The sequence below is a fragment of the Polypterus senegalus genome, chromosome 7, assembly GCF_016835505.1.
Source record: "Polypterus senegalus isolate Bchr_013 chromosome 7, ASM1683550v1, whole genome shotgun sequence".
Taxonomy (NCBI): domain Eukaryota; kingdom Metazoa; phylum Chordata; class Cladistia; order Polypteriformes; family Polypteridae; genus Polypterus; species Polypterus senegalus.
The window spans coordinates 169,102,932-169,129,491 of NC_053160.1; the positions used below are offsets into that span (position 1 = coordinate 169,102,932).

At 40.5% G+C, this 26,560-nt stretch overlaps 1 protein-coding gene across 1 annotated transcript in view; it reads right to left on the reverse strand.

Annotated features, from left to right (window-relative positions):
* The window catches only part of LOC120532090 (inactive tyrosine-protein kinase PRAG1-like), a 177,376-nt gene that overhangs the window by 134,911 nt on the left and 15,905 nt on the right, over nucleotides 1-26,560 (reverse strand). Inside the window, exons 2-3 of the mRNA XM_039757994.1 lie at nucleotides 22,835-23,061; nucleotides 21,845-22,022 (exon numbers count right to left, since the gene is read on the reverse strand). Of these exons, the coding sequence (XP_039613928.1) occupies nucleotides 21,845-22,022; nucleotides 22,835-23,061 (405 nt within the window). The remainder of the gene's footprint in view (nucleotides 1-21,844; nucleotides 22,023-22,834; nucleotides 23,062-26,560) is intronic.

Sequence of the window (26,560 nt, forward strand, 5' to 3'; positions counted from 1 at the left end):
CGACTTTAAATCTAAAAAACAAAAATGCACTGCACGCAGAGGTGGGTTTCTTAGATGACGTGTTATAGTAATAATAAATCATAATTCACAGAGGGCACTACCATTTTGTGAGTGTTACAAATCTGCATAAAGATGTGCATTCAGGCACATTAAAACATGGTAAGCATTTGGAGGAAAGGCCACTATTTTTAAACACAATACATGGGCTGGGCTGCTCCAGCTGTTTTTCCACACACCATATTGTGCGCAGAAGACAGGAGATAAACTGGCTTCTTATGTTTCTTACCACACGTTTGTGCGAAAACCTTTTATAAAGCTCATGATAATATTGGGTTACTGTATGTGTGCCACATGGTCTTCTCTCACTTTTAGTTTGTATATAACTAGCTGTGCTGCTGGTCATTGTCTAGGTTTTATTTTAAAACATCACTGTAATGAGAAGTCAAGCAAAATTACACCTTTATTGGCTAATTAAAAAGATTACAATATGCAAGCTTTCGATTCAACTCAGGACTCCTTTTCAGGCAAGACGTAATCACTGTAAATTGTATCACTGTTCTTTACACTTAGATAGATCTGAGGTTGTGACATACAGTTGCAAGTGAGACAAGCAGATTGGCCAGAGATGTCTGTCAGCAAAGACTCACAAGGACCTGCAGTTGTTTGAAATAGAAGGGTAATTTGATGCGAATCCATGGTATAAATACAGATTCTCCATAATCACATCCTGCTAAGATCATGGCCACTTGTTCTTCCCCAAGTTGCCCCAGCTGGTCGTAAAGGATGGACTTTACACTTGACAACAGAAACCAGATGAGAGCAGATTCACTGAGCCCTACTTACTCCTGAATAGAAATGTGATACAGCCAGGACAGCTTGAGACCATTACAAAAAATGGTGGGGTGGGGGCTGAAATGAGACGTTAAAAACCTTACTTATGGTGAGAGGTAACTGTAGGCCACATTTCAGCCTAAGTGGCTTGAAAAACAAAGCAGTGCATATAAACAGAAGTTGTATTTTAATAAGGTGGTAGCATTCTGGACAGTGGTAGGCACTTGATGTTACAGTCTTGGCTGCAGTTCAGTTTGCAGCCGGGGTGACATCAATGTATAAAATGAATGTTCTCCAAGTTTTTGTGTATGTCACATGAAGGCTGATGGGTGTTTCTAAATGTGACCACTAAATGTACTTGCTGTATGTCCTCATGCGGTTGGTTGACTTCTCGTAGCGTTCAAGTCTCATCTTTGTAGACAACACCGAACAATTCATTTTAGAGGATATGTCAGTTGCTGCTTATGGAATAGTGTTGATCAGCGAAAAACATCAAAGTGTTTTTATCCGTGAATTTGCAGGGTTTGTTTGTGTTCGCCAGCTTAGGCAAACTTTTTTTCCCAGCCTCAATGACCCAGTCAGACACAGGGTGGCAGCAACAACAGCAGCAGTCCCTGCCAGCGCTGGACTGAATAGTGAATGACTAGCTGGGGTACATCAGTGCACATTACACAAGTAGTAAATGGAGTTCTAAGACTTGAGGTTCACTCAGTATGTACTCAAAGTGCTGTGTTGTCTGACTTCCTGCTTACAGTCTGAGTGGCCTTTCATTGCTGCAGGTGGGATGGTCACAGAGAAGAGGACCCGACTGCCATTTATACAAATTAATGAGCACTGGATAAGCAGAGATTTTTCAGTCCCTTACTTCTGGATTCCATGTTTGTCCCTCTCAATTGTTCTGTCAACGGTTTTCTGTAACTCATGTGCACTGAGCTTTTGGGGACCCAGCCTGAATGAACTCATGATTTATGCTCTTTTTGTGAGCAAGAACTTTTACTGTTCTGATATTAAATTCTATCACTCTTGACTCTGATGTATCTGTGGGGGCCAAGCCTCAGTGAAGTCATACTTCCTGCTCCTGTTACCACTTGTCTGCTAGAAATTTTACTGCTGTTACATTTAATTTTATCTCAGCGAGGCAGGGTGGCGCAGTGGTTAGCACTGCTTCCTTTCAGCTTAGGCTAACCTGTCAGTTCAGTATGGTTGGTTGGCAGACACTTCAGCAGCCCTCAGAATCACCTGAAAGACCATTGCACCATCATAATCCACTCAAAACTAGTTCAGTTTCTCCTTTCAAATTGACATCAATGCATTCCGACAAAACCTTTCTGTAATTTTGCTGAACTCGAAGTGAAATGGATTTAGCAGGGTTTGCTCATCACTATTAGGGAACTCTTTATTGTAACCTTGTGTGAGCGAGGCACTGAGAGACTGGCATCCCATTTAAGGAAAGCTCCTGCTTTTTGTCTGCTGCTTAATGGTATTGGCTTTGGGATCAAACATAAGGGTATAGAAAATGAAAGGATTTTAATAAGGTAAAAAGGAGTCACTATGTGGAGTCACACACGTGCGCTTAGGAGGCAGCCAACAAGCCCTAAGGTGAGTGATACTACAAGGGATACAAGGTTGATTGAACATACTAATAACTCTCTCTTCATCAACAGAACAAAAGGATATAAACAATAACTCACCATCCATATTTCCGGTCACTCAAAATGGCTTCCACTCAATAATCCCGGCTCCGTATTCCAGTGATGACGTCACTTCTGGCTCTCCCGAGATGACTACAATTCATGATGTCACTTCCGTGACTCTACATGATGACATCACTTCCGGGACCCTCCATGATGACATCACTTCCATCCCGCCACAATAACATCACTTCTGTCCATCTGCTTGTGATGTCATTTCCTGTCAACCTCATTTCCTAACATCATTTTGTATAAAAACCAAGTCAAGTCAAGTCAAGTTGGGGAGCATGCACTGGTACAGTGCGCTGCCGTACCCACTACATGACGAAACAACTCGAGATCCCGGTTGGCAACTCCCCAGGCAGATACGCAGTCCAGTCCCACTCTCTGGAAATGACCCTCTATCTGCCGCAGCCAGGTGGTCCAGCCACTTGGGTCCCCAACAATAAGGATCTTACGAGTCGGATCACCATCGGGGAATCACGCCACATGGCCGTAGTGTCGTAACTGACTCTCCCTCACAGTGCAGGTAATCTGCCTCATTCAGGACTCCGTGAACAACCGCTCATTCGACACAAAGTCAAACTAACAGTACCCAAGGATTTTCCAGAGAGACACAGTACCAAAGGAGTCCAGTCTTCGACTCAGGTCACTGGGTAACGTCCATGTCTCACAACCATATAGCAAGACAGGAAGCACCAGGACTCTAAAGACTTGGACCTTCGTCCTTTTGCATAGATATCGGGAGCGCCACACACCCCTTTCTAGTGACCTCATGACCCACCATGCTCCCCCAATCTGTCTACTAACTTCATAGGAAGAGTCACCAGAGACATCAATGTCACTGCCAAGGTAAGTAAACCTCTCGACAAGGTCGACACTCTCTCTGCAGACAGACACGCTGCTGATGGCCGTGCCCAAGAGGTCATTAAGGCCTGGATCTTTGGTTTTTATCCAGGACACTTGCAAGCCCAGACACTCAGACTCCTCGATCAGTCTCTAGAGAGCCCTGATCAGAGCGTCCATTGACTCTGTGAAAATATAATATATATATATATATATATATTATAATATAAAAACCCAATGTATTCAAATGTCATCTGTCAAATGTTCTTACTTTTGATCCTTTTTTTGCCATTTTTTCAATTCTTTAATGTCAGGACATTATACGGGGTCATTCCCCAATGCTTTGTGAGTCTTTATTATATCACAGTGGTTATTATGCTCTAAAGAAACAGATTTAATATGAAGGTAAATAGCACAGTCGTAAAGTCAAGCAGCAAAAGAGGAGTACAGGAATCGTGAACAGGAATGGGAGTAGTGCTGGGACACTTGCATTGCATGTCAACGAGGGCATTTTAACAGTGACTGAAAAGGAATTGCTTTAAGTTACATAATAAAGTTTTTTTTTTTAAATTCCAAAAATTCTTGTGCCCCCCCATGTATCATGACTGTGGAGAAATAACTTATCCTTTAGAATACACCCTGAACTTAAAGGAGATGGCAACATAAAATAGTGAACATTTGCTTTCCATTTTCTAGAATCTTCATTTTTGGGTAAACTTTGCTCAAGTGTTATTAATTATGTACATGTATTTAATTTAGCTGGTGCTTTCATATAAAGTATCAAACAAATCACGGATGCAGTACAGTTGTCTTTGTGTTAAGTGACTCTCGCATTGAACCAGCACTCTTGGAGTTTAAACTACCTTAACCACTTCACCATCGTTTTACTTTTACAATAAATTATTACAAATCATCTAATATTTTTCAATTAATCTCCTTTTATTTTTTACACTATTTACTGGTTTAAAATAATATCTTGATTTTACAGCAGATAATTAAATAATTGAGTACTGGTTTGAGTACATTTTATAAAGCCATCCTTAAAGCTCTAGACTACAGCGTTACTTTCAAACTGAAATAAAAGCTCAGGTATATGTAGTGTGCGGATTATTTCCTTTTTCCAGCCGCTTTGTTTCATTTGCTGAACATTTCCTGACCCTGCTGCATAATGCCGCCTAATCAGCTCAAAGCGTGAAGACTAATTGCGTGCCTCTGAACTAGTGGAGCTTTGCTAAATAGAGCCAGGCTTTCGAGACTCCCTGCCTGGGTGTGAAAATCCCTTCATCACAATCATCACAACTGGCAATGCCTGGCCCTGCACCGCACCAGCCGTCGTCGTTTCTGCTGTGTAGTCATGCGCCTACTCTCTCTTTGTGAGGAGCACAGTGACTGCTGAGAAAACAGAATGTTCATTCACTCCACTTATTGGTAATGTTTAGCTCTACCCAACAAAGCAGTTCAACAGATTCCATAAGTGGGTAACAATAACAGAAAGAAGTACAAGCATGGCTCCAACGCAGTACATTTGGTCACTTCAGAACATGAACACTGACAGCTAAGTTAGGCAGCTTTGGTACATTCTTCATATCCTATTTCTTGTTAATGATTGTTTTCAAGGTGGAGGAAGGTGGCACTACTTTTTACTTCTAAAAGCTATTCAAGGGCAGCAGACAGCTCTGCGTTATCTTTCAAGCAGGGTATCTACTGAGTAAATGAACAATACACATATATTCACTAGAAATAAGTGCTGGTGATTCCAATCTGAAGGTTCCATCTCACAAAGTACTACGTACTCTGAGTTTTCCTTCTGCAACTACCCAAACTTTGCCATCTTCTTTCCCTGTCTATACATCATGTACCTTGTCTCAGGTGCCTGAGGGGTTGCAGCCACTAACGCCTTCTTTTTCACTCGACTGAAGGATGAGCACCAACACTTTCAGGTTTTGTCCACAGATTCTGTCTCTTCCATTCCAGGACCTATTAAAAGAAGAACAACACTGGAAGTTGGTGTTCATTTATGAGCTCGCTTTCCAGAAGGACAAATCTCAGATGGGAGAGATTCCTAATGGAGGAAAACAGGTCGTAAGAAGTAAAAGATGCTCAGTTTTTTTTGGACTGTACCTTCTTTTTCTCTTGATTTCAAGTTCTTTAAATGGGAGGTGTGGAACGGGACCCGGACACAGACAGGCGGATATCGTTTTTTCACCACACACACATTTATTATCTACACTATATACAATATTTACATGTGCACAACCCAGTGCCTCCAGCACCGTTTCCCCAAAAGTCCAGGCCTCTCACACAGTCCTCTATGCCTTCCTTTAGGCCGCCTCCAGTCCTCTCTCCAGCTCCGTCCTCTTCCACCCAACTTCCGCTCTCGAATGCAGGGGGGCGGCCCTTTTTATACCACCCCAGATGGGCTCCAGCTGCACTCCTCCTTAGACACGCCCCCGTGCGGCGGAAGTGCTGGCTGCGCACCCTCCGGGTGTCTCCATTCTTCTTCCCCCCAGCACTTCCTGGTGTGGCGGAAGTGCTGAGGTCCAGGGTTCTTCAGGCACTGGGGTGCCGCCTGGCCGTGGCCGCGGGCCCCTACAGAGTTGGGCTTCCAAACCCCCTACCCGAGGCCACCAACAAAACCAGGGCGGTCGCCCCCTCGTGGTCAGGAGGAGGCAGCAGCCCTCCTGGGCTTCATTCCCAGCCGCCTGCGACAGAGGCCTGGATGGACCCCAACCTCCATCTCTTTCTTCTTGTTTTGTAATCTCTATACAGAATCTACACTGTCACAGCTTTCTACAATTTAACTGCACACTGAGGAAACTTCATCAAGGTGGCATTTATGGAATCAGATAATGCGTTTTACTTGGTAAACTGTATTGTTTATTCAAATTATTTGCTCTCTTTTATATCTGTCACAGCAGCCTTTTCTGATTTTATGAGTTTGTGTTTGCCGTGAGCTTGTTACAAATGAGTGCTTGTAGTTTAAATACTGAACTGGGAACTAGCTTACAAAAGAACCATTATCTCCACTGTATGGCAGCTCGATTTACGTTGGGGAAGCTAACCAAGGACATAAAGAGTCACAGAAAGCCAAGTTTTGTATCTAGCGCAGGGGTCTCCAACTCCAGTCCTGGGGAGCTCCTGTGGCTGCAGGTTTTCATTCTAACCCTTTTCTTAATTAGTGAGTAGATTTTGCTGCGAATTAACTCTTGGCCTTAATTTTAATTGATGCACAACTTAAGACTCAGGCCCCTTAATCATTTCTTTTTTCCTTAATTAGCAACCAAATAATATTAAGACACAAAATGTACCAACACATAAACAACAACCTGCATCCATCATACAATAACTGAAAATAAAGAACAGTGAAGGCCTCAGTGATGCTGATCTGCTCAGGTCCACAAAACATTTTGACAGCGCTGTTAAAAAAGAAAATCAACAGGTTTGGAAATGTCTGCCATGGCAGAATGAGCGCCATGGAATTAAATAACGGGTTTAATTAGCAACGAGTATTGGCTTCAAATTAAGAAACTGAAAGAAGTGAAGTCGGTTGGAGTTTGAGGCCCCAACTTTTTTGCTTATCTGTTGGCTCACTTCACATCAGATTTATGTTTAGGTGCCGTTTAAGGAAAAAAGAATCAATTCAGCAGTCGGAGTCTCAAGAAAAGTCAATTAAAATAAAGGGAAATAGTTAATTAGCAGCAAAAAATGGTCACTAATTAATAAGAGTTACAATGAAAACTTGCAGCCACAGTAGCTCTCCAGGACTGGAGTTGGAGCCCCCTGGTATAAAGTGATATGCATTTTGTATCATGATCTGGTTTTATAATTCATTTGTCCTGGCTGTATTTTCACCACCTCATGTCTGAGATTGGATAAAAATCTTTTCCTTGTTGTTGTGTATTTTGTTATTTGAATTTTCTGGATTGACAGAATTCTTGCAGTGTTCTCAGACTTTGATTTTGCATATAACTTGACTTTGGTGAAAGACAGGACAGATTTTTAATAAAAGAATCTAAGTTTAGCTTTCAATAATGCTTCGTCTTCTGGTTGTGCAAGCTTCTCTTGGTTATCCCTGCACAGAAATAACATTCTGAAGTCATCACACTGTCGTAAAGTCATTCTGCCAGATAAAGAGCTTGTTTCTGGTCTGGACTGATACCTGAAACTGGTCCATTTTTCGACTTAAGTAGTGCAGCTTTTCTGTAATTATCAAAGCAGAGTTTGAGAGTTTGTACAATTAAAATAAACTGTAATTGGGTGGTTAAAGATGTTATAGTTTAAAGATCTGACAAGAGGTTTTCCTACTTGCATTTGCCTTTTAGTTTTTATTTTTTATTTTTAATAATTTTATTATAATCATTCCATACAAATTGATCAATTTTTACAAAAAATAGGATTGAGATTGAAAAACAAGTCAACCCCCACCCCTGAGAGAGACAGCATGGCCAACGGGGCAAAACGTAAGGCTTGTAAACCAACCAAAATTGATGAGTTTAATAGACCAATAGAGATGAATGGAGAAGAAAAAGAAACAAGGAGATAATTGCTTCCTCTGTGCTTTAAGAGCTTATTCTAAAATATTATTGATTAGATCCTGCCAGGTTTTGAAAAAATTGTAGTTTTTATCGGTCTTGTAATAAAATTGTTCTTTCTACCAGGAGCCAATAGCCTGTTTCTGGGTTGGTTGGGCAGATCCTTCAGCCCTGCATTGTTCTTCATCACATTGCTTGTGTGTGTGTGTGTGTGTTCATGTGTGTGCATCTACAACTTGAACTTATCACATCCATTTGGGGCTTGAATGCTATAGCCCTTGTAAGCGCCCCACTGGTTGATTTTTTTGTGATGTATTTTAAATCTTGTATATCTCTCTCCTTTGGAGTAGTTCACATCATCATGAATCACATTGATGGCTTACATAAAAACGATTTATCACTTTTAACAAAAACTGGAAATTTATGAAGATACCTTTGATGTGGAGATGTCTTTTAGCACTGTCTTTTGGCGATTATACTGCAGGACAATATGTGTCATATTTTAATGGCATTATTTGGCTAAGGGTGGCACTGTGGTAGTGCTGTTGCCTCTCAGTAAAAGGACCAGATTTCTCCCCATGTCTGTGTCGGTTTCCTCCCACTGTTCACAAGACATGCAGGTTAGGTGGGCTGGTGATGCTAATTGGTCCTGCAGTGTGTTTGGTGTGTGTGTTTGTCCTGCAAGGGTCTGCAGCCCTGTGAAGTTTTTGTTATTGCCTTGCGCCCTACACTAGCTGGGATAGGTTTCAATACCCGCCATGACCCTGGTCCAGTTTAAGCGGGTTAGAAAATGACATGACATGATTATTTGGCTAATTTTATCATCTCTGGTTATAAAGTGTAAATAGTGAAACATTGCAGTTTTCTTTCCCTCCCTCATTTGAACTTTCTTTCATGGCTTTGTCCACAAGACTCCAATGAACATTTCTCTCTGAATGCCCTGTCTGCACATTCACCAGTCCAAAACGAGAATTCTTTTCAGGGTGGCCACAGCTATGTACCAAAACTAAAGGATTTAAGTCGAGGAGTTGACCTTATAAGTTTGGCTGTTTAAATGCTTCATCATTCCATCTCACTCTACCTCTCTTTCACTCACACACACATGCACACAACACACAGCCTTGCATAGCTTCTCAGAATGGCTCCACCACTTCTGGCAGCATCTCTCATTCTCTCTCAGGACTACATAGTGTTACCATAATGTTCATGTCAAAAAATCACTAGAAATGTCACAACCCAGAGTATAGAAAAGCCATTCTACATACAGGAATGTGCACATATGTTGTGCAAAAAGGGTGATATTTGATAGCTTTAATGTTAAAAAGGTGTACTAGCAGTACTAATACTAGTTGGCCATCTATCTATCTATCTATCTATCTATCTATCTATCTATCTATCTATCTATCTATCTATCTATCTATCTATCTATCTATCTATCTATCATATAGTACCTTTCATATCTATCTATCTATCTATCTATCTATCTATCTATCTATCTATCTATCTATCTATCTATCTATCTATCAGTAATTGCCACCAGGGGACGCTCCTGCCCCCAACACCCAATACAAAGGCTCATACACAATCATAAAAGCACAAAAGAGTGCTTATGGTGGGAAACTCTTCAGGTAAATGTTTCCCATGCACCAAACACAAATACAAAGCACAGCCACAATAAAGCACTTTGCAACTCTCTCCCTGTCTTTCTCTGTCTCAGTCACTGTCTCCACTCCTCCTTTCTCCCGACTCTGGCTCCTTTTATATGAAACCCTGGAGTACTTTCAGTGCCCCATAATTATAGCCCTGGGGCAATTCAGGATTAGGCTGGAGCCCTACAAGGTAGGGCTCGTTAGTCCCCAAAGCAACCCGTGATGTTGCCCAAGGAACCCAACAGGGCTGAGTCCAAGAACTCCTGTTCCCATGATGACCTGTGATGCTGCTGCAACCCATAAGGGCTGCCATCTGGTGGTCTCAGGGAGACAATGCCTTGTGCATACTGTATCTCCCTGTCCTTCCATGTGGAGGGCATCCTGGTTGGGCAAGGGCACTGCCCATTATTTTGTGTTGAATTCTACAGCTGATGGTAAGTGCTGTGATTTTTAGAGTAAATTCACACCCAACGCCTTGTTTTTCATAAATTTTGCTTTTGCTTTGACCTCTATAGTCATTTTAATGCAGACATAATACTTCTTGATACGTCTTGAATTTCAGTAAGATGATTTCCTTAGAAACAATGAAGCACCAGATTTAAAATGTGTAGAAAACAAGTTGAATTATAAAAATAAATTAGTACCCATCTTTCAGCTGCATGAACTAAGAGGCTGTAGCCTGTCTTGAAGACATAAAACAATCTGACAATAACGGAGCAAAATAAGTACAGTTGAATAATCAAAAGCAATGCAAGTGTGTACTTCTTAATTACAGAACTCTAAAACTTTCTTGTAAATCTTCTTTTAAAAGTAGACAAAAAGAGCACAATTAGACAAGAAGTTCCATTGCTGGCTCAGTGTAGTTGCTTATTTTCCCAACTGGCCACTGCGAAAACCAATGCCCCAGAAAACCCTAGAGAGTACTGTACCAGCACAAATGAGCCTACTCGGTGAGATAAAGGAACTGCTGAAAACTAAGGTTTGCTGAAAAACACAGACAAAGCTGCATTTTGATTTATTTTTATCTTTTTGCTCTGAGCTGAGTTTAAATAAACTGCAGATACCAACAACATGACTCACTGTGATAGCCACATTCCAGTCAGCTGCCTGAACTTTCCTTAACATTGATACCTGCTGGAATTCTACAGGAGTCTACCGGCAGCTGGTTAAGGAGAATCTCGCAGACAGGCAGCAGGGTGCTTATATATATTTGAACTTCTCAATTCTCACGTTTGTAAAAATACTTTACAGAATGAAACACATTTTATCAATAATAGACAGAGATAAAACAACAGCCATTGCAGCATCAAGGCTAATCATGCACTGCCAAAAAGAAAACAATAACTCGCTTAAATCTATCTGCTTGCTTCCTGTTGGCAGATTAGTAAAGAATTTAAAAGTTTAGGTGTAGCCTGAGACTTCACATTTGCATGTCAATGTGCCATTCATTCAGATCTGCAATTTGAAGGGCATCATAATTTACTAAAGAGGTTATGTGGCATTTCCATTTATTCATAGTGAAGGAGGGCCTTTTCCTAATAATAAGCGTAAGGGATAGCTGTACACGCATATGCTTATTATACGTTTGGATACAGAATAAATACCAAGTATATGGTACATTATAATAAGAAGCACCAGCTGTGTTAAATCTAAGGATGAGTGAGGCACATTTAACATCAGTTCTCATATTGTTATGCCACCCACCCGTCATCATTCACGTGTGGAATTCTTCTGTGGAAGATGTTCAAGCATTGACTGAGCAGAGTTTCTTTAACAACTTCATAATCTTGTGTTTCATGTGAGATATGTCCTGTGGCATCCGGCCGGGACGCCCAGGAGGACCGGAGCAGGGCTTGTGCCTCCTCCAGACCACAAGGGGGTGTCCGCCCTGGTTGTGTTGGGGGCCTCGGGTAAAGGGCTTGGAAGCCCAGCCCTGTAGGGACCCGTGGCCACCGCCAGGCGGCGCCCCGGTGCCTGAATATCTGAGCCCAGCACTTCCGCCACACCAGGAAGTGCTGGGGGGAAGACGACCGGGGACACCCGGACGGCTTCCGGGTGCGCAGGCGGCACTTCCGCCACACTGGGGCGTGTCTACGGAGGAGTGCCAGGAAGCAGCTGGAGCCCATCCGGGTTCCTATTTAAGGGTCCGCCTCCCTTCAGTCGAGAGCGGAAGTCGGGTGGAAGAGGACGGAACTGGAGAGAGGACGGGAGGATACAGTTTTACCGGCATTTTCATCACTCTTTAATTTAATATTTGTCTTTATGTATGCTGCTGCTGGAGTACGTGAATTTCCCCTTGGGATTAATAAAGTATCTATCTATCTATCTATCTATCTATCTATCTATCTATCTATCTATCTATCTATCTATCTATCTATCTATCTATCTATCTATCTATCTATCTGTTCAAAATGACTGAAAACAGATATAACATAGACATTCACCTTCACTCGGCATTTGTGCATCAGAGAAATAATCTTTCAAAGTGTATAGTAATGCTGCAGGCCACAGGATTTATGGCTATTTTGCAGTGATCAGTAACTTATTTGCCTTTTGCACAGAATTCAATCTGTACAAAATGCCATTTAGAGGCATACAGGTAAGCAACGCAACAACAGCCATGGAAAGCAACTCTTCCATGTTGGAATATGGTTTTCTTCTGTGAAAGGTGACCAATAAAGGAATGAGACATTGCACTGTGCATGATCCAGGGCTACGTAATAAGCACAAACAAATCTGAGCAGCTCTGGAGAGTGTTTTTAAAAGTCTAAGTTTTTGGAGAAAAAAGCTAGGGTAGTGTGGACAAAAGGTGAAAAAGAAGACAAATGTGTGCCCTTTTAAATGAAAACTGTACTGTGGACATAGCCTTTCTATCCGATCATACAGGTGAAAGACATGGTAGTAAGACACTAAGGTGAAAAGGCCAGGCTACCCAGTATTTTAAAACTGACTTCACTTCTTCCTAGGGAATTTCCAGATGATTCCAGGCCATTTGTCAATATCTGCTGCCTCTGTACTAATAAGCCTGTCAATCTTACAATTAAAATTCACAAGAAAACCCTTAAGTACTTGCACTCACTCACTTGGGGCAGCACCTACGCCCTTACTTGCAATAAGTCTACAAACTCTTTTGCAGTTCATTACTATGACCTCGGATTTGGAGGAGGTAATTCCCCTCCTAACCACACAACATGCAGAACCCATTTCAGTGCCTAGCAAAGATGAATCTTAGGGAAAGTGCACAACATTATTCACTAATACCAAAGATGCAACCCCAGGGTTCTTTAACTGCATACCCTGACATCTCATTGATGAAAAAATACAAGACACAGCCCTGCAGAAGTTGACTAGGCCTGAGCAAAGGAATCAAAAGCCACACCGCAGCGAGCTTGAGACCCCCCTGGTCTTCAGTACCATGCAGTACTCTGTGATAAGCCTGTTCTAAGTCCACAAAGGACAAGGAGATAGAATTTACTAATTAAATGAATTAACTATGGGATTTCTAAAAGAATTGGCTGTACCAGTGATATTTAGGTGTTCGATATTGAGTGGGGTGAGTAGTTACACAAAGTATATTTTGTTTTACATTTGTAATTAATTTAGGCCACTAATTTAATTTGTAATTAATTTAGACCATTAATTTAGATCTGTTTTCACTTTAACATTAAAGAGTCTTCTTTTTGTTGATTAGTGTCAAAAAAGTCAAATTAAACCCACTCTAATTCAACATTTTGCAATAATAAAATGTAAAAGCTTCCAAGGGTGCAAATGATTATCTGCTTCGCTCAAGGAGATGGAACATACTGTAAATGAGCTTCCTATAATCCATATATCGGCCAGTTGAAGAAAAAGAAGAAAAAAACAAAACAACAACACGTTGAAGCAGGAAGGATGTGCAAACTACCCATTTACTACTCTAGCCAAGATATGGACCCAGGACCCTGGAGTTGTAAAGTTGCTCTGCTAATCGCCCTCAGGAAATAATCTTTATTAAACTTAAAAGAAATGGTTTTATTAAAAAGTTGATGATTGTGCTTACTAAGTAGGAAATAGATTGGCTATTGAATAAGCTGCAATTTATTTCAAAGGTTTTACCTTAGTGTTTATTATGAAAAGTGCCGGATGTTATAATAATCATCAGTGAAGATATCCTCTACATTAATAGATGTTTGAGCTCCTGAAAGTGAGTGAAAACAAATCCAATTTGAAAAGAATATTCAGACAGATGTAAATGTCAGTGGCCTTGTCAGTCTGCTGACCACAAGGCCACAGGTTAAATGCAGAGAAGCCTCCACTGATACGTCTACCACAACAGGGACTTGGGGGGCTGGGGTGGATTTCCGCTATGCAGTAGACTTTGCAGATGTCAGATGAATATTGACCTTGCCTGCCCCTTTCAGAAACTTCCTGACAAACAAGCCCTACATTTCCCCATGTGGTGATTTCCCATGCTGGACTGATAATCGGATATGTTTTTAATGTGGGCTATGGCCAGGTGGCCAGCTAATCGACTCCCCATTAAAGAATAGGAAAGAATGCACGCCTTCCCCTAAAAGCTCAGGTCCGGAAGGACTCTGCATTTGGCACATCAGGTGCACTGCTGTTGTTCTCCTTGATTGGCTTATCTCACTGCCCCGCATTTGCTTTGCTTATAAATGTCTTCCTGTGGTCAAGGTTTCAAAGGCTTGTAAGAAATTCTCTCCTAAGTTCTCTGCTTGAAAAGCAAGAAGCGGAAAAGCGCCCACACAGTCATATTCAGACTGATACTTTAATGCACAGCACAGAAGTGGGAACTTGTTAACACCATGTTTCCATACTGGGATGTCAGAGGGCTGTGGTAAGTTGTTTGGCGCCCAGTTCCCCCACTCCATCTTAGGCATATGGGACTGCAATACACTTTGAAGTGAAATCCAGCTATTATGACTTAGTCCTGCTTTTGCTATATACATTAGGAGTAGGAGTCAGTCAGTCAGTCATTTTCCAAACCACTTTAACCTGAACAGGGTCAATCCCAGCTAGGGCTCCAGTCCATCACAGGGCGAATAGTAGGAGTAATGACATTTAATCAATTGTCCTCACTTAGCAAACTTAGGAAATTCATCAGGATTTCAGAGAGCTCATGAGTTGTCCTAACTTGCTAGGAATTTCTTGGAGATGGAGTTCAGGTAGAGATTGGCAAGCACATTTCTGGCAAGGCTGAATGCTTTGAAAACGGTGGACAAAAATGAACTCATAAAAAGATATTGATTTGACAGAGATGGAACAATTTTCATCACAAATCTTGTAATTCACGTGATCGCTCCATCTACTTGAAGAAGCCACATGCTGTCAGCTGAAATGAAGGAGTTGGCAACATTTTTTGGTCATGGGGAAAGTGCAACTGTTGTAACACTGGTAATTTGGGTATGTCACAACCAACCACCTCTGGAGTTTTGCACCAAACTTTGACCACCCTTACAATGTGTAAAGTAATATGCTGATTTATATATTTTTCCACCACTTCACTTAATATAATGTTAAAGCATGCTGCATTCATACAGATAACTGGTTTGGAGTTGTTGATGTGATCAATGGCATGGATATCAACATCACTGCCCCAAGTGTGGACAAGCAGGTATATGAGCAATGTCACAAAATGAACACACAGTTAGTCATCGAAGAAAGGCAGGGCTGGATGGGTGATTGAGCTTCACATTCCATGAACCCCTGGATTATTTATGCTACACTTTATAAGTCCAGGAAGGTTCAAGAAGGCAGGTGAAACCACCTACGGCATTGGATAAACAGAGCCTTGAAAGAAGATAAGGGGGAATCATGGAGAGGGGCACGGCATTGCACAGTGCAAGACAATCAGGAACACTGGAAAAGTGAACATGATTTATAAAGAATTTCAATAACTACTACTTACAAGGCTCCTGTCAGTCATGGAGAATCCACTGCATCCACTGAACAGGATCATCTCCAGACAGAGGAGCAGCTTCAGCAAAACACTGCTGTCACCGTCCTGCTCCACTGACAGACTGAGGAGATCGTTCCTCCCGCACACTATGTGACTCTTCAATTCCACCTGGGGGAGTAAACGTTAGTGTTATTGTCTGTTATACCTGCATTTTTATCACTCTTTAATTTAATATTGTTTTTTTTATCAGTATGCTGCTGCTGGAGTATGTGAATTTCCCTTTGGTATTAATAAAGTATCTATCTATCTATCTATCTATCTATCTATCTATCTATCTATCTATCTATCTATCTATCTATCTATCTATCTATCTATCTATTATATAGTGCCTTATCAATCTATCTATCTATCTATCTATCATATAGTGCCTTATCTATCTATCTATCTATCTATCTATCTATCTATCTATCTATCTATCTATCTATCTATCTATCTATCTATTATATAGTGCCTTATCTATCTATCTATCTAAACAGCAGGAAGGCATTTTTCTAGAAGTACAGCTATAAATCATTTATTAATAAATAAACATGCATGTTATTGGGCTTAACTCTCATTCGATATACAGTACAGGCCAAAAGTTTGGGCCCACCTCCTCATTCAATGTGTTTTCTTTATTTCCATGATCTTTTACAGCACTCCATCACTCTCCTTCTTGGTCAAATAGCCCTTACACAGCCTGGAGGTGTGTTTGGGGTCATTGTCCTGTTGAAATATAAATGATCGTCCAACTAACCTGACTTCTGCACAACACAACTGTTGGTCCCAATCCCATTGATAAAGCAGGAAATTCCACTAAATAACCCTGATAAGGCACACCAGTGAAGTGAAAACCATTTCAGGTGACTACCTGTTGAAGCTCATCGAGAGAATGCTATGAGTGTGCAAAGCAGTAATCAGAGCAAAGGGTGGCTATTTTGAAGAAACTAGAATATAAAACATGTTTTCAGTTATTTCACCTTTTTTTGTTAAGTAGATAACTCCACATTTGTTCATTCATAGTTTTGATGCCTTCAGTGAGAATCTACCAATGTAAATGGTCATGAAAATAAAGAAAACGCATTGAATGAGGAGGTGTGTCCAAACTTTTGGCCTGTACTGTATGTCTCAGTCTTTCCATCTCAGTGCTCATTACAGTATTATTCTTGATGTTGTTGTGAAGTGGTGCAGTTCAATGTATGGCTCTAGAGTACTTCACGAGAGGGGCATACACACTTTTGATTTGAAGGCAGTGCTGTCCATTTGAATATTATTATTGGTATTATTAACTTTGTGGTGAAGCCTTAGCATTATTATTAGAAAATTACAAAACATCATCATGATTTCTACAAAACGCCTTTATGACTGCCATTTGTGACGTCATTCATTCCCAAAGGTGGCCTCCCACTCCTCGCTGGGAGTCGGTGTAGGATGCTTCATACAGTAACTACTTTTCATGTCCTACTTTGGGGAGTAGTTTGGAGATGCTTGATGAATATGGGCACAGATCACATCCAGCTCAGTTTCCATGTTCTCCCTGTGTCCAAAACGGATTCATCACAAAGGTGTGCATGGCAGGGGTTATTTAATTACAGACCCTGCACTACTTCAGTGCGAATGTATGCAGGAATGCGCAATGGATTGTCATCCTCTCCAGGGTTGGCTTTTGCTTTGCCCCTAATGTTGCTGAAATAGTAATGGAAAAAGCAGGTTAAAAAATGAATAGATGGATGGACGCCCTTCTTTTGAAAAAACACTTTAACATGACCTCATTTTTTCTGGTATGCCCAGCGGTGTTGTGTTTCCAAATTAGCTGATCAATTGCACAATCTCAAAGGAAAACTGCCTTTCAGCAAATCCCCCCAGTCTCTAAAGTTGCTGAGGACAGTTTCTAGTTGAGCAGTGAGGTCAGCCAAATGGAATGTGACCTCATCTCATCGATATAAAAGGTTGCCTGTCCGTGTCAATCTTTTTTTTTTTAGGAATGTCTACTTTATATAGTGCCTTTTAAATCTAATAATAGCACATTGTATTTGTGCAGGGAAATAGCCCTTTTTACAAATAAGCTCTGAATATTTGAAGCAGGCTGGGCTCCTAGCTTGCAAACATGTCTCCTGGGTCACATTCCCAATACACCACTTAGCTGGCTGTAAAATGAACAAAGTGGATAGAACAGACGAGCAGCGTTAAAACAAGGAAAGATCTCAAGCTGTTGTTCTCCTCTGCAAAGTCTCCAGTGCTTCCCTCTGTAAGGTTTCAGGTTCACAGAAGCTGATATGATTTGAATCGATAGTGCCGTGTGCATTAACTTGTGGTTAGGATTTCACAGCAAGGAAAGTGGAAGTGGATTCTTTTTATGATTCAGGACAGGAATCATTTATAATTATAACAGCAGAAGCCTTAGGAAAATGTTACACAGATGGGTGAGTGTTAAAACCTCACACGTGTGGATTTTGGTAACACTAAAGGTACAATATCTGACTCTTTTGCAATCAGAAACATGTAGAAACGTGCCAAATCACAGATTTCTCTGTTCCTTAATACCCTATGGCCCAAGCACATTGCCTCATAACTGGATTTAAGTAAATGTAAAAGTTTAAACTGAGCCGCTTCCCCTCACTCTTCCCAGACATCACTTTGAGTCATCTCTGTGGCTCTCTGAAACATGAACAATTCTTACAAGTTTCACATTTCATAGAGATACAGTGACACAAAGTGTGCTTCGTATTTAATGCACATTTGAAAGGGTGGCAAGCGTGTAAAAAACACCATGAAGGAAGGAAATGAGTGTCCATTAGGGTCCTTTAGTGTGAAATAGCCCCACATCTAGGGTGTGCAATGCAGGAACTTCATTTTATTAGTCGTTTCTTTAGTGGCAGATTTCAATGGAGATTAATCTGGTAGTTTGCAAGTTCTGGGTTTAAATACTTTTAAACACTTGAGACTTTTACTTCACACATTATTTATCTTGAGCTACATGATATTTAAACTGTAGGTAATTGAAAGTCTCTTAAAAAATGAAAACTAAACCTCAAGGTCATGCACACCCTATGATGCTTATATGAGGCCTGTGCCGGTGGACGGCGAACCAGATGACCGCAGCGACATGTCTGTTATTCATATAAAATCTGTCTTTCTCCCAATAATGAACTGAGAGTACCATGTGAGCAGTAACAATTAAAATGTTAATTTAAAAAATGATTAAAGGTAAAAAGAATACACAAACACTATGATAATAAACACTCCACAAATGTCCCCCATGATACCTGGATGGACTGATCAGGACCACCAAAGTTGTTCCCACACTCCATAAGCTTTCCAGACTTCTGAAAAATTATTTAATTGGATAACATTCCTTAGAGATGTTTGGACAGTTTCTGGCCGTAGTTACAGCAGTTTTGGCACAGCTGCCTTAAAAGAAAAGAAAAAAGATGCCGACTCATTAGAGACGTTAGGTGAGAGTAATGAAGAGCAGCAACCTTGATGACGGACATTAGTTTGAAGCCAAACATAACACTTTGAAATAATTTCAGTTTCAATCCAAGCGATGAAGGATAGCCAGACAACTGATAGCCAGAAAACAGGCTGTTTGTTAGCATTCCTTCAAAACGATACTTGCTAAATTGTCAAATATAAGGGATTTGCCGACGTATTTTAAAACACGATCACCCGAATACTTTCCTCCTTTGATGCCCTCCTCTGTTGGGCTCAACATACAAATCCTTGCACCTTACGTTTCTAAAATATTTGATTGTATTAACATTATGATCTGTTTTATAAATAGCTATAACTTGTAGTCTTATTTATTTTATTTGCTACTAAACCCCCAGTTGCAGCCTGGTAGGCCACCCCACTTGTGGCCAAAATCATGAAACTCTATAAATATGTAAAAGAAAAAATAATTATCATTTAATGGAGTAAAAATCATGAAATGAGAATTAAATATTTACTCTTACCAATTGGAGTATTCCTGTTAAACTGAGGTCCACTATCCTCGATGAGTATTTATAAGAGACTAAATAAATGATCCATTCGTTTTAACTGACATTCTTATAGATAAAAAAACTCTTTTAAAAAATTGACTCATTTAATTAACAGGAAAAATCACATGAAAACTAAAGTGGTATGCAATGGGTCATCGTAACTCAAACTTCAGCTAACTAAATCACCTAAATACAAATGACTTTCTTGATATTTTAGTTTGTAATTTAAAAATGGAATAAGAATCTGAAAATCTAACATCACATTAAAGTACGATAAACTCTGAAAAGAATGATACCAAACATATACAGTGGTGTGAAAAACTATTTGCCCCCTTCCTGATTTCTTATTCTTTTGCATGTTTGTCACACAAAATGTTTCTGATCATCAAACACATTTAACCATTAGTCAAATATAACACAAGTAAACACAAAATGCAGTTTTTAAATGATGGTTTTATTATTTAGGGAGAAAAAATCCAAACCTACATGGCCCTGTGTGAAAAAGTAATTGCCCCCTGAACCTAATAACTGGTTGGGCCACCCTTAGCAGCAACAACTGCAATCAAGCGTTTGCGATAACTTGCAATGAGTCTTTTACAGCGCTCTGGAGGAATTTTGGCCCACTCATCTTTGCAGAATTGTTGTAATTCAGCTTTATTTGAGGGTTTTCTAGCATGAACTGCCTTTTTAAGGTCATGCCATAGCATCTCAATTGGATTCAGGTCAGGACTTTGACTAGGCCACTCCAAAGTCTTCATTTTGTTTTTCTTCAGCCATTCAGAGGTGGATTTGCTGGTGTGTTTTGGGTCATTGTCCTGTTGCAGCACCCAAGATCGCTTCAGCTTGAGTTGACGAACAGATGGCGGACATTCTCCTTCAGGATTTTTGGTAGACAGTAGAATTCATGGTTCCATCTATCACAGCAAGCCTTCCAGGTCCTGAAGCAGCAAAACAACCCCAGACCATCACACTTCCACCACCATATTTTACTGTTGGTATGATGTTCTTTTTCTGAAATGCTGTGTTCCTTTTACGCCAGATGTAACAGGACATTTGCCTTCCAAAAGTTCAACTTTTGTCTCATCAGTCCACAAGGTATTTTCCCAAAAGTCTTGGCAATCATTGAGATGTTTCTTAGCAAAATTGAGACGAGCCCTAATGTTCTTTTGCTTAACAGTGGTTTGCATTTTGGAAATCTGCCATGCAGGCCGTTTTTGCCCAGTCTCTTTCTTATGGTGGAGTCGTGAACACTGAATTGAGGCAAGTGAGGCCTGCAGTTCTTTAGGCGTTGTCCTGGGGTCTTTTGTGACCTCTCGGATGAGTCGTCTCTGCACTCTTGGGGTAATTTTGGTCGGCCGGAACACCTGGGAAGGTTCACCACTGTTCCATGTTTTTGCCATTTGTAGATAATGGCTCTCACTGTGGTTCGCTGGAGTCCCAAAGCTTTAGAAATGGCTTTATAACCTTTACCAGACTGATAGATCTCAATTACTTCTGTTCTCATTTGTTCCTGAATTTCTTTGGATCTTGGCATGATGTCTAGCTTTTGAGGTGCTTTTGGTCTACTTCTCTGTGTCAGGCAGCTCCTATTTAAGTGATTTCTTGATTGAAACAGGTGTGGCAGTAATCAGGCCTGGGGGTGGCTACGGAAATTGAACTCAGGTGTGATACACCACAGTTAGGTTATTTTTAACAAGGGGCAATTACTTTTTCACACAGGGCCATGTAGGTTTGGATTTTATTTCTCCCTAAATAATAAAAACCATCATTTAAAAACTGCATTTTGTGTTTACTTGTGTTATATTTGACTAATGGTTAAATGTGTTTGATGATCAGAAACATTTTGTGTGACAAACATGCAAAAGAATAAGAAATCAGGAAGGGGGCAAATAGTTTTTCACACCACTGTATATGTAGGCTTTAAAATAAGCCCGATTTAAAGCATGACATAAAAAACGTGACATAAAAAGTCACACAAAATTGTTGCACTTTTAGGCTTAGGATTTTATTTATAGAGAGTAGATTTACAGGTTGCCATTTTCAAGTTTTTCATTAAAAAAAAAGGATCATTTGTATAAATGGAAAAAAGCACTTTATACTTCTGCATATTCTGTAGATTACTGTTGGTAATGATGTGAAAAATGCTCTTATTTTAAACTATACCAGTATAACTATACAGTCTAGAAATTTTTGTTAGTAGTTTGCACACGTCATTGTTACACAACATTGAATCGGACTGGGTTTAATTTGGCTTTTTGACACTGATCAACAGAAAAAGACTCTCCAATGTCAAAATGAAAACAGATCTCTGCAAACTGATCTGAATGCATTACAAACTTAAAACACAAAATAATTGATTGCATGAAGTATTCACTTTCAAGTCCGAACTTAGTAGATGCTCCTGTGGTGGCCATGCCAGTCTTGAGTTGTGTGCACAGGTCTTTCTCTTCCTCCATCAGCGCTGTACACCTTGATGCTGCAGTTTCTCCCCATTCTTCTTTAGCTTGCTCAAGCTCTGTCAGGTGGCATGTGGGTCGTGACTGAACAGCCTTCTACAAGGTGAGCCACAAATTCTCAATTGAATTGACATCTGGACTCTGACTCCGTTACACCAGGACATTAACATTGTTGTTTTGAAGCCATTCTTGTGTAACTCCTATTTCTTGCTGATTGCACCAGGTTTCCTCCAGGATTTCCCTGTATTTTGCTGCGATCACAAGCCTTTCAGGGCCTGCTAGAGAGAAGCACAAGGCTGCCATAAGGCTTTACAGTTGGGATGGAGTGTTTTTGATAATGTGTAGTACTGTACTTAGACTGATGGCCAAAAAGCTCCAATTTGATTTCATTAGACCATAGAACCTTCTTCCAGCTCACTTCATAGTGCCTCCTGCCCAACTCTAACTGAGATGTAAAGCATGTGGCATTCTTTATGCTACTTTCCCGTAAAGCTGTGATGGGTGAAGCAACTGGGAAACAGCTGTTGACTGCACAGTCTCCTTGAACTCATCCACTGTAATTTGTAGTTGCTCTAGAATTTTCACTGGTCTCTTAGTGGCCTTCCTTGCAAGTCTTCTTCTTGCATGATCGTTCCATTTTTGTTGATGGCCTACTTTAGGCAGATTTACAGATGTACCATCCTCATTCCATTTCTTCATGATCGATCTAACTGGACTCCAAGGCGTATTCACTGACCTGGATATTTTCTTGCCTCTATTCCCCGAGTTGTGTTTTTCAACTACCAATTCACAGATTTGATTGAAGTGTTTTATAACACAGAGGATAGCAGTGTTGAAGGAGGGCTCAATTGACACTACTTCAGTTCATTAGCTCTGTCCTTATTCTTTTATTCCTCTACAGGTTTTACAGCCTGCATGTAGCCAGGGATAGTCTTCATCCCATTCCATAATTCCTTCACATTGCACTGCTGTAACTTCTGCTCATGTTTGCCTCTGTTGGGGGCTTTTCCCTCACTGAGCTGCTTCCTCAGTTTTGACTGCACCCACTTGATTTTCTCTTTATATCCAAACCTGAAGGCCATCTGCTTCTTTTCCAATAGGGTCTTTTGGGTCTTTTGCTCTCCATGTTTTGTTGCTGGGAAAAGAGAACACTGTGTTTGAGGTAAGTGTGTTATCCACACAAACCTTGATGTAGTGTATGATACACTGGCTGGGTCTCTCAATGTCCTCACCATGTGACTCACAAGGCATATTCCAGTCGATTTTTCTCTCAACAGTATCCTTCAGACCCTCCCCAGCCTCTGTTCTCCATTCTACTTGGTACCTGGTCCTGACTGGCAGCCAATAGACAATTTGTTTATATGAGGGTATGAGCAATGCCAAATTATGGTCAGATTGGCTCAAAGGTGGTAAAGCAACAGAAAGCAACATTGGCATGTAACAAGTCTAGGGTTCTTTTTTTTCCCTTGTCATATTGTCCAAAAACTGGTGAGGGTGGAGAAAAGTGAAATACAGTATGGTTCAAGTCATCAGAAACTGTGAGGAAAGCACTGAGATGAGCTGATAGTGAGTTTCCTTGCCAAAGAATATACCATGTCTGCTGAGGAAGGGGTGTAAATTGCCAGCACAATGGCATGTGAAAACCCTTTAGGCTTATCATACGGTCATAGACCCACCAGTAGAAGCTCAACATTCGGGTTGCATACCTGTGCGTTAATTGTAATGTGTCTGGTGCTACACCATTTGTTATTCACAAAAAGGGCACATCCACCTCCTTTCTTTCTACCTCTTTTGCTCCTGCTTCTGTCCACAACTAAAATTTTTAATCCATCAAATGCAGCCATGGAATCCGGAGTTTCAGCTCTAAGCCATGTCTCCGTAAAAATGCTCAGTTTGTATTCCCTTTGGCTCCTGACCAGCGTCAAGAACTCATCCATTTTCTTCACCAGTGATCTCACATTCCCCATAATATAATATAATATAATATAATATAATATAATATAATATAATATAATATAATATAATATAATATAATATAATATAATATGATATAATCAGTAACGACGGACTGCACGATAACGTGCAGTGAATACATTTGACTTTTAGTTTTCAACCTCTTTCTCTGTATGTTTACCATTCATTTGCTCAGAGGTTGATGCGCTTGCCGATTCCTGAGCAGCTCTTCTTTTCTCCACCCTAGCGGCCTGCTTCTTTTCTTCTTCTGTCGGCATCTTTTAGCGTTAAAACTGATTAAGTCAGTTTTTGTGTTGCAATTACTTAGTATGTGTTTCTTAATTTTTCACTTAAGCTGGCATTTAAGTGTTCAGCCTCAAGAATCTACGAAGGTGGCAGGGATGAGAACGGCGCCTGTACAGGCCGCCCTGCTGCAGAGTGTTTATTCTACAATAAAATAAAATAAAACTAAAAAGAGTAATAACAATCATCACCCCAAAAGCGGACAGTAAAGGTCACGTAGTATATGTGTACCAAATTTCAGGACAATAGGTGAAACGGTTTGCGAGCTACAGGTGATTTAAAATTGTGGACAGACAAACGGACAGCCACGGTAGTGTATTATATAAGAAGATATAATGTAATAGGTTTGAGCCTATTCTGATGGTCCTGATTGCTAAGCAGAAACTTTCTTCTCACAGGATCACAGTTATTCTGGGCCAATTTACAGTAAGTGATGAACCTAAGATGCTTGTCTTTAGAATGTAGGAGACAATCCAGAGTACTCGAAGAAAACGGGAGAACATGAAGACTCCACACAGTTAGAGACTGTGCACAAAATTAAATCCTCAAAAACAGCAGTGCTATACATGGCACTATTGTGTTACGTGAAAGGGCCAAATGTACAGTAGATCAAATTTAGTTTTGCTTGCACATCAGCTGTAGAATTAAAAAGTTCTACCATTCAGTACATTTTTTAGACTGACCTCATTTTACCTCATTTAGATAAAGGTGCACATCACTATCTGCAAACTCTCCACAGGATAATACAAATTTAATTAATCAGAAGACATGTCTTTAGCACGGGCAGCATGGTGGCACACAGGTAGCACTGCCGCCTCACAGTAAGGAGACTAGGGTTCGCATGTTGGTCCTCCCTGTGTGGAGTTTGCATGTTCTCTCTGTGACTGCGTGGGTTTCTTCCCACAGTACTAACACATGCAGGTCTGGGGGGATTGGCAATACTAAATTGGCCTTAGTGTGTGTGTGTGTGTGTGTGTGTTTGCCCTGCAATGGACTGATGCCCTGTTGAGGGCTTGTTCTTGCCTTGCACCCTATGCAAGCCAGCATAGGCTCCAGCACCACCCATGAACCTTTTCAGGACCAAGTGTGTGAAAATGACATGACATGCCTTTAGTTGAAGTATGTCATATTTTTCAGGTCATGCTTTTTTTTCTAAAGCAGCTTACAGACCACAGGTACAGTAATTGTATTCTATAATTAGTCTTTGGAGCAGAGCTATGTTAAGTGTCTTGCACAGGGTCACACACAGAGACACAGGCAGGAATTGAACCAGCACCCTTGTGCTTTAGTTTTGTAGTACAATGCCTTGGCTGCTTAGCGAGGGTACTTCAACCCTCTCAAGTTTATGTAAGGTATTTCCAATTACTGGCAGAGAACAAGCCACTCTTTTGAAGTGGAGAACTGAGGCCTCAGATTTATAAAAGCTATTTATTAAATGGGTTCAGAAATGGAAGGATTCTCATACTGATTCCTTCACTCTTCTGTATGAACTATAGCTGACAATCAGAGCAGAGAAAAAAGGACACCTATGAGACCCTGAAAATGCTCAAATAAGGTCAACATATCCACCTTTGCAGAGACCTGCCTATGTAATGCTCCCATGGTGCCACCCTTTAACTTCTTAATGTTGTGAAGGATATATAATATAATCTGTAAGGTAAAACCTTATTCAAGAATGCAGTACCAGAACTCAATAGCCAGGCATTTGAAATGCCAGGACAGTGCCACTCAAAACCATAAAATGTGTTAACCCCTGATCTGAGAGGCACTTTACATGTTTGCTCAGATTGGAAAATGGTATGATACAACCATTAAAGGAGTGAGGGTTTGAAAGTGGCTACTGAGGAAAGGATATTTATAAAAGCTTCAGGACGGGACTTTCTGATTTACTCAACTACCTGTCAGATCGCATTTTGAATTTACCAGTTTACTTCGTAAAACATGCTTCTGCACTTCTCATTGGGAAGCTTGCCTCGCCATACACTTTTAACAAATATAACACAGAATTTGTCTTCCTCTTAATTTTCAGCAACAAAAACTGGTCGGATGCCAGTGGCTATTCAGAGGTTATTAATTTCCTGTTGATCAAATAACTTTTGCCTTCAATGTTCAGTTTGGGAAATTCCTGTTGCTGAAGTATAAATTCCTCATCGTTCACATTCCTACAAGATCTCTAGGGGATATATGCTATCTTAACTCATCATTCAAGCTTCCTGAAATCTAGAAAAATATGAGAATAATGGCTTGCAAGATCATGAATCAAAAAGGGCTTATTTGGTCATTTCTCCTTCTCTTACCTGCTCTTTCCTCAAGGGAGGTGACATACTTTTCCTTCCTTCTTTTTTGACAATATAATTGCTTTTTTACTTTATCTTAAT